Raw genomic sequence first — 10920 nt, 5'->3', positions numbered from 1 at the left:
GTGTAAAGGGCTGAGAGAAATTGTTTAAAGATGGAAACAACTCATCAGCTGACTCCATTGCTTCTGGTGAGACACAACCAGCACAAGCTATCATTATCTGTTGTGCTCTGATTTTTAAAAGAAGGATTCCAGTATTATTTGTACAACTAAAAAAGAAAGTATGGATGAGTCATTGTCCAAATGAATGGCTCTGTGAGAGGGGGTGTCCCTTAGAGGCTGGCTGGCAGCTGTTGATGGCCTCTGAAGGAGGCAGCCGTGAGGAGGACAAGCAGCTGGAGTCCCCAGCTCCACCAGGTGCTGACTTGCAGCCCCCAAACACCTCCCAGTGGGGACAGATGGAGGAATAGGGGTGTGTGTGTGTGTGTGTGTGTGTGTGTGTGTGTGTGTGTGTGTGTGAATAGGGTGTGTGTGTGTGTGTGTGTGGAGGAATAGGGTGTGTGTGTGTGTGTGTGTGTGTGTGTGTGTGTGTGTGTGTGTGTACCAGAGCTTGAACTCAGGGCCTGGGTGGTGTCCCTTAGATTCTTTTTCTTTTTGAGCAAGGCTGGTGCTCCACTACATGAACCACAGGCCCACTTCTGGCTTCTTGGTGATGAATTTGAGAGAAGAGCCTCTTCAGCTAGCTTCAAATTGTGATCCTTAGCAGCTCTCAGCCTCCTGCAGAGCTATGATTAGAGTCATGAGCCATCCGCACCCTGCTTAGGCCCCAGCTATGGGATGTGTGACCATCGAAGCTCAGAGAGGCCACCCAGGGCAGCAGCAAAACCAAAGTTACTGCTCACATCAGTGCCACTCCAGACTCTAGCCCCTGCCCCACCCCCCCAAGTTCTTCTTGGAGCAATCATGTCCATCCTGAGGAGGGGATCCGGGGAGAGGAAGGAGCCCCAAGGGGCAGCGGCTGGCCTTGACGCTGACTGTACTTTTGCTGGAGCCGAGCATGCAGATGTTGGACCCGTCGGGCTTCCTGGGCAGAGAAGAAGGAGGCAGCAATGCTGTGCCGCAGGCGCCGGGCGTAGGTGCGCAGCAGCACGGTGCCACCTGCTAGGAGCTGCAGGGTGCCAGCAGCCAGGGGGCCTGCGGCGCAGGGTTGTTGGGCGGGCAGCAGTGGACAGTGGCCGGAGGTGAGGTGCAACTCCCACTGGTAGGAGCCGTGCGTAGAGACCCAGGGGCTCTGGGGCACAGGCTGGTTGAAGAGGAAGGGGATGAAGCCCAGGGCTGTGTATGCTGCCTTCAGAAAGGAGAAAGAAAGTCAGTCAGTCAGTCAGCTACCAACCGCTGCCCAGCAGTCTCCCACCAGCCAGACTGGCAGGGACTAAGGGCCCTACATCCCTACCCTCACCTGAAAAACAGGGGGAGAATGAACCCACCACCCAGAGTTTAAGGAGGTCCAAATGGGATTGAAGCGAAAACCAGTTCTTTTGTAAAAGTTACAAAGACCATACAAATGTTTATTATTATTATTATTATTATTACTTTAGTATTATAGAGAAAACCAGTTCATGCTCTGGGCATTCATTCAGCCCTCTACTCTTCCATCCAATAGACACAGGCCTGTGAGGTTGAGGCCAGCAGAAGCCTCATTAAAAGGGGAGTGGGGGCACCCTGCCCAGTGCGGTGGCTCGTGCCTGTAATCCTAGCTACTGAAAAAGTGGAGCTCCTAGAGACTGCATTCTCAGCCCAATGGCAGGCAGGAGGAGGGTAGGGTGGAGTAATTAGGAGAGAGTAATTGGGCTAGTGTCATCCCAGCTGCCAAGCCAGTCTGGGCAAAAAGTGAGACCCTATCTCAAAAAACAACCAGAGCAAAAGAAGATAGGGTTGTGGCTCAAACAGTAGAGCATCTTAGCTCACAACAAAAATTCACAGTGAATTCAATGTGACCAACTCAGAGGTTCTCCCCAGCTAGGCGGGTCTTACTGTCCTGCTCTTCAAGTTGGGCTGTGCCTAGGTTTGCGAGGGCAAGGAAGAATGCAGTGCAGAGAGATGGAAGGTCAGAGGGGAGCCCCAGGACTTCAGTACCCAGCTGTTTGCATGAGACACAGCCGGGGACCCTAGAACTGCACTTTTAGCGGCTCATGAGGATTTTTTCCTCTATTTAAAATCAGAAGTAAGGTGTTATGTGCAGCATCTCTGAGCCTCTTATCTTCCTCTGTACGTGGGGAGGATAATTGTTCTGGTCTGCGAGCTTTGTAGTGGCAATTCAAACTGAGACTCAAGCTTGTTCACTTTTTACCGTCTTTGGAATCGGGCAGCAGGACGTGTCAGCGCTTCCAGCAGCCCTGCCATTGGCACTGCACGTGCAGACAGGCACTTCTCCGGGTGCTGGGCTCAGAACATCATTGCAGCCCGGCTACAAGCACTGCGGGACTGGGCGCAGTCTGCCCTTCCATAGAGATTGCCATCCAGCAAATGTCTGGCCTAGAAGTGAATGGTTCTCGTGGCCAATGAAACCTAGGACAGGGCAGCTGGGCCTTGATTGTGGAGAGAGCAAAACAAGTAGTTGTGCGCCCACACATACATGCCTGGGTGTGTGTGTGTGCACGCGCGTGTGCATGCGCATGCATGCACACGCACACCTGTTGCTGTAGCTTAAACTCAGGGCCTGGATATTGTCCTTTACCTTTTTCACTTAAGGTTGGCACTCTACCGCTTGAGCCACAACTCCACTTCCAGCTTTTTGGTGGTTAACTGGAGGTAAGAGTCTCACAGACTTTCCTGCCTGGGCTGGCTTGGAACTACAATCCTTAGATCTCAGCTGAGTAACTAGGATTATAGGCATGAGCTGCCAGCACCACTGCAAGCAGTCACTGTTGAGGAGTGGCCGCGTAGATGGGTTACCATCTTGCCAAGCAACAACCTACACAGGAACTTCGTGGAAGTGGACAGGACTGAATCATGCTGAGTCACTGAGCCATATGCCAAAGGCAGCTGGCCACACCCCAGAGGGCGCAGTGAGAGGCAGGAGGAAGTTTCACTTTGGGAAAGGAAGATCGTGGGGCATGGAGGAGTAGGTCTAACGTATGTTTTCTCAGATGATCAGGGAGGGCCACACCAACCCTTGCAAAGCTGCTAACCCAAAGTTGGAAGAAAATGCTGGAGAGATGAGGGAGGAGCACCAGGCACAGGGAGGTTGGAGATGAGGCCAGACTTGACAACTGGGCCAGAGTCATTCAGAAGCCCTGGGCTTGATCTGGAGCAAGCCAGGAAAATCAATAACGACTTCCCCGTGTTTCCTGTGTGTGTGTGCATGAGACATGACCAACTAACTCTATGTTAAATGCTAAGTGAACTACTTTCTGTGACCACAACTGAGATAAGTATCCATTAAGGACGGACAAACAGCGCTTTCCCTTAACAATGTATGAAATGATAGGCTGACTTGGAATGGGGGTGTCTTAGGCTTGATGAATTTGATCCAATTAGAGGCCATATATATATTCAGATTGTAAATACTCTTGGTTGTGTAGGCAATACAGTCCTACCTGAGACTCCTCATGTGCCTTTGTACAGCAGCCCAGATAATACAAAAATAGGTAGAAGGCTGTGTTCCAATAAACTTTATTTACAAAACTGGAAGACAGCTGGAATTGGCTTGAGAGTCATAGGTGGCCTACTCCTGCTCCACACCATTACTAAACCTTACATCTAGCCTGACATATCACATGTGAACTGTTAGTAATTATTCCACCACTAGTGAGTGGTTAGTAGAATGTGCTGTGAAGTCAAGTTGTTTTGGAGACGTTATTTAGAGTTTCACAGCCTCTAGAGGCTCACTGGAGGATTGATTTCATTTCTATAATGAGGAAAATGAGGCTAGAACATTTTGCTATTTAAGAAGACCTTGGCCTTGACCTGGGGGCAAGCAACTTGAAGGTGGAAATAGGGGATGGAAAGAGATTTCATTTCACAAACTAGTGTGTGGCGTGGGTTCCCTACAATATCTACCAATGCCGGAGGCCCCATGGCTGCTCCAAGAGCTGCCACGGGGGAAACACGCAACATTTAGCCACCAGTCAAGGGTTAACACACCCTGCTCCTTCTTCTAGGGAATGGCCCAGGGCCTTCCTTCCCCATGTACTTACGTCATAGTTGATTGTAAGCGTGACGGGTACAGTGGGCAACTGCTGAGCCCAATCCACGGCCGCCTGAGCCAGGAGAAACACCACGTGGTCTGTGGCCACTGTCACGGCTGTGGCCACCATGAGCAGCCCCAGCAGCCCCAGCCTCAACGCACAGCTCCACAGTTCCTCTTGGGACAGCTTCGGCTGGGCCGTCTGCAGCAGCCAGGAGGGTGGATGGGCTAGCAGATGTGTGGCTCTGGCCTGTGCCAGCTGCTGAGCCAGCTGCTGAGTTGCATAGATGTTGTCAAACTGCAGGTCCGAAAGGTAGCGATGGAGGTACCAGGCCGACTCCAGGAAGAGGCCTAGAATAAACAGGCCAGTGGCCAACCACTGGGTCCCCAGAGCTGCCGTCCGGACCAAGGACTCCAGGCCAGAAAAGTCCTCCAGGACCTGCTGAGTGACCCTGAGCATATGCAGGCGGAAGGCAGAGCCATTGCCCTGGGCCTCCAATGTCAGCCCCCGGCTGCCGGCTTGGCCTTTGGGGCCCAGCAGCCTGGAAGCCTCGTGCAGCTGCTGTGTGGTATTGAGCAGACTCTCCAGGGAGCCCTCAGTGACACATCTCAGCACCTGCCCTGCTGCGCTCATGTTGGCCAAGACATTCGGCACCACAGCAACGGCCAGGGTGGTAGCACTGTAGGACAGGAGAAGCCGGTGGCCCTGTTCGGTGCCCAGGATAGGCACACTAAGCGCAAACAGGCATCGGACTGGCGGCATCAGGCCCAGGCTGAGGAAGAGCAGGAGGCCACAGACAGTGGTCACCGCAGCTGAGGGTCCCAGAGGGTAAAGCTGAGAGGAGACCAGCCAATGATGAATCAGACCTGTGGCAGCCATAGCCAGGGGTCCACAAAGGAGGAGCTGGGTCAGCAGCTGGCCATAGCTGGCTGGGACAGGCTGGCAGAAGGCATCCCAGGCAGCCTGCAAAGGAACAAGCACTTTGCATATTCCTGAGTGCCAGAATCTCCATCTGCATACAAGGAAATAGGGGGACCCTGTGTCAGGAGGATGAGGTGTCTTCCCACTCTCCCTGCCCTGAAAAATCAGAACAGGCACACCCTCCAGGTGGGCCAATCATGGATACCCATCCCCTATCCACATAAGTAAACCAATCAGAGGGAACCACCCCTTTCAATATGACACAGATGAACCAATCAGAGGCTTCCCCTGGATTATTCTCTCAGGGGTTGTGAAGTAAGGGCCCAGGGTTATGCATGTGAGTTTGGTTATCTGGGCTGCCACAATACATGTGCAGTCCTGTGAGAGCAACACAAAATGTCATGGAGTGATATATACACATATGAGAGAGAAAGAGAGAAAGGAAAGAGGAGGAGGAGGAGGAGAGAGAGAGACAGAAATAGTCAAAGGCAGAGCAAAACTATTTCTCTGGAATTCATTGTGGCTCAGTGTGTCACCCTAGACTTTTCCTTTCACTCCTCTCCTATCTCTTTCTTTCTTTCCCTCCCTCCCCCTCCCTCCTTTTCTCCCTCCCTCTCTCCTTCTTCCCTCCCCCTCTCTATTTCTTCTTTCTTTCTTGCTTGCTTGCTTGCTCGTTTGCTCGCTCACTTGCTTGCTTTCTATCTTGCTTTCTTTCTGTTGGTCCTGGAGCCTGAACACTGGGCCTGGACACTGTTCTTCAGCTCAAGGCGAGTGCTCTACCACTTGAGTCACAGCGCCACTTCCAGCTTTTTCTGCTTATGTGGTACTGAGGAACCAAACCTAGGGTTTCATGCATGCAAAGCAAGCACTCTACCACTGAGCCACCTTCCCAGCCCTCCCTCCCTCTCTTTCTTTCTTTTCTCTCCTTCCTTCCTTCCTTCCTTCCTTCCTTTCTTCCTTCCTTCCTTCCTTCCGGGAATTGAACCCAGGACCTTGCATTTGCCAGGTAAGCACTCTAGCACATGAGCCATGCCCTCAGCCCTTTTGTTTTTTATTTTGTCTTGGAGACACAGTCTTATGCTGTGTTTTCCTGGGCTGGCCTTGAACTCTTGATCCTTCAGTCTCTACCTCCTGACTAGCTGGGATTATAGGTATGAACCACTGTGTCCAGCTGCCATTTGCTTATTTAAGGCTTCAGTGTCTCTGTAACTTACAGGCCAGGAGGGTAGATCAATTGGCCTTTAGGGAACCTCTCTACTCTACTGCCCTTACATTTATTCACTTTATATGTAAGCCAGGCACTTGTGGCTCATACCTATTATCCTAGCTACTCAGGAGGCTGAGATCACCATCAAAGCCAGCCCAGCAAGGAAAGACCGTGAGACTTTTATCTAGAATTAACCATCAAAAAACCAGAAGTGGAGCTGCAGTGACACTGCAGAGGGACAGCCAAGAGTAGCAAGATGCTGGATCTGGGACCTTAGGCACTCTGATGAGGTGTACCACTTCCAGCACTCACCCCTGACCCGTGAACAAATTTGGATGTGCATCCCCCTGTATAATTAATATTCAGGCCAGGTGCTGGTGCCCCCCCTCCCTGTAATCCTAGCTACTCAGGAAGCTGAGCTCTAAGGATCATGGTTCAAAGCCAGCCCAGGCAGGAAAGTCTGTGAGACTCTTCTCCAATTAACCACCAGAAAACTGGTGTTGTGGCTCAAATGGTAGAGCTCAGGGACAGCACCCAGGCCCAGAGTTCAGGCCCCATGACCAACCAAAAAAAAAATTAGTATTCAGAACAGGAGAGGTACTAAAATAATAGCTACCGGTATAGACCATTTAAGAACTGAAAGCCAGTGCCCATCATACTAGGTGCTACGCTCTGCTGGATGTTGCAAATGATAAGGACACTAGCTGCTGTCCATCCCATGCTTCCTTTGAGTCAAGCCCTGTATATGCATTTTCTCACATCTAAAATTTTCTGGGACATTGGATTCATTCCCATTTCACAGAGGGGGAAACTGAGGCCCAGAGAGGTGAGGAGTTTCCCAAGGTCATGCAGACAGGAATGGCACAGCTTTGCCTGTGACCCTCAGTGCCCAAGTCCCAGACCTACCCACTCCTGGCGAGACGCTGGGTGGCTCCACACAGGCCCCTCATGTTCCCTGGAGAGGGGTCCTCCGGTGGCTGGCCTCCGGCAGCAGGGCAGGTGGAATGGAAGTGGGCAATCGCTGACCCTCTGGAAGTCCTGTGGCTTCTGCTTTCCCACTCTTTGATTGAGTGCTCCTGGCAGCCTGGCTCCGCCTGCTTGAGGCCCACCTCCCTGGAAGTGGGAAGAGCTGCCTCATGCCCTCCAGGGAGGGGTGGGAGGAGAGCAAGCCGGTCTTCAGCCTTCTGTGATCCGGACACCCCCCCCCCCCAAGGTGTTCCCAGGAGAGTGAGGCTAAGAGCTTCCCTCTTGTGGGGAAATCTGTGGGGAACACAAGTAGCAAAGATGGCCCGGAGAGGAAGTTGAGTGGGCAGAGCTGATTTGTTTAGGTTCAGTGTGTAAACAACTCATGGAAGCTTAGGTGCATGATAAGGTATGGCCTTTCAGTGATTGGTTGGTTCCATTTCCTCCCCTCCCACGCAGTCTTTTGCTTTAAAAGGGGATGCTCCCTGTTAATAAATGAGTTCCTGCTTGACTTGACTCCCCGCTATGTCTGATTGTCTCCTGGGCTAAGGGAGGCTGGGGAACGGGCGAGCGGCCGCACTTACCCCTCCTCGGACCCCGTCCGTCCAAAGACGGTCGAAGACCCAACACCCTCTGCTCACCCTTCCTCTCCCTTCGGTAGTTCTGTACCCAAGGGGAGCACAAAGATCCCTGACTTCAGGCAGGGGTAGGGTAGGCCAAGAACCCATAGAAGACATTGAGACCCTTGCTGAAACGGAGGTGAGTGACTGCCTGGGCACTCAGCCTCGTGCCCTGCATTGTAGAGGCAAAATTCACAGCCCTGTGATTACCTCAGAATGCACTGCAAATAGTAGGTGCTCAATACATGTAAAGTTCTTGCCATCACTGCCCTGCACATCCCCTTCCAGGCTGTTCCAGAGCCCATCCTGCCTGGAATGGAGAGACATCCCTCAACACCTCGGTCCTCCAGTGTCCTGGGGGGGCCTCTGACCCCTAGGGGGCCTCTCCTGAGCTCCTCCCCTATTCTCCACACACAAAGTATGGGCCTTCAGGGTGGGTGGGGGGGGGGGTTGGTGGGGAGGGGGGCAGGGGGGGGGATCCCATTCCATCTGCCCATCCCCTTGGACTGAAGAGGAGACGCCCGTGGCTAGACCCTCAAGGGCTTGAGTCCCCGCAGAAGGCCCAGGGCCTGTGCACAGCCCCAAGGACCAGGCACACAGATGCAAAGCCATTAGTGGCACAGGAATGCCCAGTGCAGGTGTAGCAGCACAGAGGAGACAGCCCATGCTCGCCGTCTTAAGGGGTGTGCGGGCCCCAGCCAGGGGAGGTACCAACTTACAACCTGTGCAGATCTGGAGTGGGCCTGCTGTCCTAGTGTCTAGTGGGGGGGCCTCTAGCCTCAATCACAGCACCCCCCCACACACACACTTGAACCTAAACGTTAGCTTTGCTAATCGCCATGCTGTGTGACCTTGAACAAGCCACTGTCTCCCTCTGAACTCAGGCCGCCTCTGCTGTAGGCTTTGTGGGAGAGGTCAGTGAGGGACTGAAGAGTGCTCCCTCCTGCCTAGGCTGCCAGCTGTGCCCTAGTGAGCCCAGACTTTGCTTTCCCCCTCCCATGTTCCCCATTACATGTTCCCCCTCAGCACCCAGGACACGGCTGGGCACTAAGCTGGTCAGAAGAAACAGCCCAGAAGAGGAGGCTGGCATTTGAGCAGTTCTTCTGAGTGCCAGGGAGCCAGCCAGCTGGAGTTTATGTGGGACAATCCCAGGCACAGGTGGATACCACCTCTGTCCATTCAGGCTGGCCTGACCTCAAAGCCCACACATCCGGAGGGGCTCTGAAGTGCCGGAATTAGCACCAGCTTGGCGGAAGGAGGGGAATTTCAGGGTGTGGGACTCAGAGCCATGAGACAGAGAGGAAGCGCACGGGCTCAGTCAGAAGTCAGGGGCCTCTGAGTACAGGAGTCACTGTGGGTGGGGAGTGTGACCTTGAAGCCCATCTGAGAAGCTGCTGGAAGCTTCCAAGCAGCCAGCGCTGCCTGAGAGAGACAGGATAATGAGAGCCACTGGTGGGAGCCCTGTGAAGTTCATTTGCTAATCACAGCATGAAAAACCCAAGTCCACTTCAAATATTTTATCCAATCGAGTGTATCGGAAACCCTAATCTTTCACCATGTGAATAATAGACAGCCATGGGTACATTCATTTTGGGTTTTTTTCCAGCTTTGTTTTTTCAACTCAGGCAGATATGCCTGCCATACTCATTTCTGGCCGGCCAGGTCCCATGTGCTCAGCAGCACACAGAGCGGGTGGCAGATGGAGAGATGGGGCCATGTTCCCCATTACAGTAAAAGCAGTCCCAGGCCACTAGAAGTAGGGACCAGGTAGAGCCAAGAGCACCATCCACCAGATCATGTAGCTTAGGTGTCACAGGTTCAAATGCCTGTGCAGGGCGGGGAGAGGGCTGAGGGAAGAGAGCCTGTTAAGCGATCAGAAGTGACCAGTGGGCTTACGCTCAGCTGCAGTCGCTGCTAAGTGTCAGAACTCTGTTATTGGATCTCTTCATGTCTTTTCCAAGAGGAGGATAAATCCTTTCAGGTGACATTTCCTGAATTTAAAGATTGGCAACCATTCAGATGTAAAACTCTCCGGGGGCAGGGCACACAAAATCCTGACGTGGCTGGAGTGGGGCCAGCTCCGATGTCCTCTGAACACCACCCCTTGCCCCCCCCCCCCCGCCCTCCAGTGCACTGGGTTTGCCCAGCTGGCTCCTCCTTCCGGCTCCCTGGCCTCTCCCTGCCCTGGGCCAGGAGCCCTGGCTTCTGTCAGTGGGACACAGATTTTAGGCATCCAGTTAGTCAACCGTGGTACACAGATTTCTGATCCAACTTTATTCTGGATGTTTGGTGGGTCTCATCCAATCAGTGGAAGGCCTGAATGGAGCAAAAGGCTGACCTTGTCTGAGTCAGGGAGTTCTCCGGAAGCTCGCCTTCAGGTTCCAGCTGCAGGGCCAGTGAGAGGAGGGTCAGTTAGGAGGCTGGGCCTGTGCTGGGTGTCCACAACAGGTGAGTCCAGACTCCACCGGCCCAGGCTGGGGACAGCCACCTCACTGCGCCACCCAGGGCTGCTCATCCCCAGTGCTGCCCAGCTCAGCAGGGCAGTGGACGCCACTGCAAGAGCCTTAACACAGGCCCCCCCCCCCAGTGTCGGGAGCGCAGCAGACCCCCTCAGATCCCAGTCCCACGCCGCCGCCTCAGAGACGTCCTTCGGCCACCCTGGCCTCTGAGTCACTCCCTACATTATCCAGTTTCATTTCTTCTTCCCCAGAGCTGTGACTCAGTCCTGTGATGGAGGCGTCCACCTGCCCACGGCCACCCGGCCGCTATGTGAAGTTGCATGTGGGCGAGCATTCAGTGAGTGCTAAACACTCACACGTGAAAAAGACTGGCACAGATCCCAGGTCACTGTGCGGGTAATGTGCCCCGCTGCTGGAGCCAAACAAAGCTTGTGCTTTTCTAAGTTTATGTGGTGGGAGAGAAACTAATAAACAAGGAAATGCGTGATTCAGTGTCCAATGTACTAAGAAGGAAAACTGAGGGTGAAGAGTAGTGGGGGTTACATTTTAGACGAGATGGTCAGGGAAGCCTCTCCCTGGAGGTGACATCTGAGCTGGAACCTGAATAAAGTGATGGCGACAGCCAGGCCTGGTATTAGGAGCAGAGTTTTAGGTACCGAGAAGAGCACGTGCAAAGGCCCTGA

At 53.3% G+C, this 10920-nt stretch overlaps 1 protein-coding gene across 1 annotated transcript; it reads right to left on the bottom strand.

The window, feature by feature from the left end:
• Positions 1 to 838: 838 nt before the first annotated feature.
• On the bottom strand, positions 839 to 7145 carry LOC138837125 (osteoclast stimulatory transmembrane protein-like). Its single transcript, XM_070035900.1, has 3 exons — positions 7102 to 7145; positions 4077 to 5079; positions 839 to 1225 (listed from the first exon to the last, which is right to left on the bottom strand). Exons 1-3 carry the CDS (start codon positions 7143 to 7145, stop codon positions 839 to 841), a joined length of 1434 nt encoding a protein of 477 aa, XP_069892001.1.
• Positions 7146 to 10920: the final 3775 nt, after the last annotated feature.

Source organism: Dipodomys merriami, unplaced genomic scaffold (genome assembly GCF_024711535.1).
Source record: "Dipodomys merriami isolate MVZ:Mamm:240054 unplaced genomic scaffold, mDipMer1.0.p SCAF_2626, whole genome shotgun sequence".
Taxonomy (NCBI): domain Eukaryota; kingdom Metazoa; phylum Chordata; class Mammalia; order Rodentia; family Heteromyidae; genus Dipodomys; species Dipodomys merriami.
Note: the sequence above shows the minus strand (reverse complement) of the source record. Positions and strands in the feature narration are given on the sequence as shown.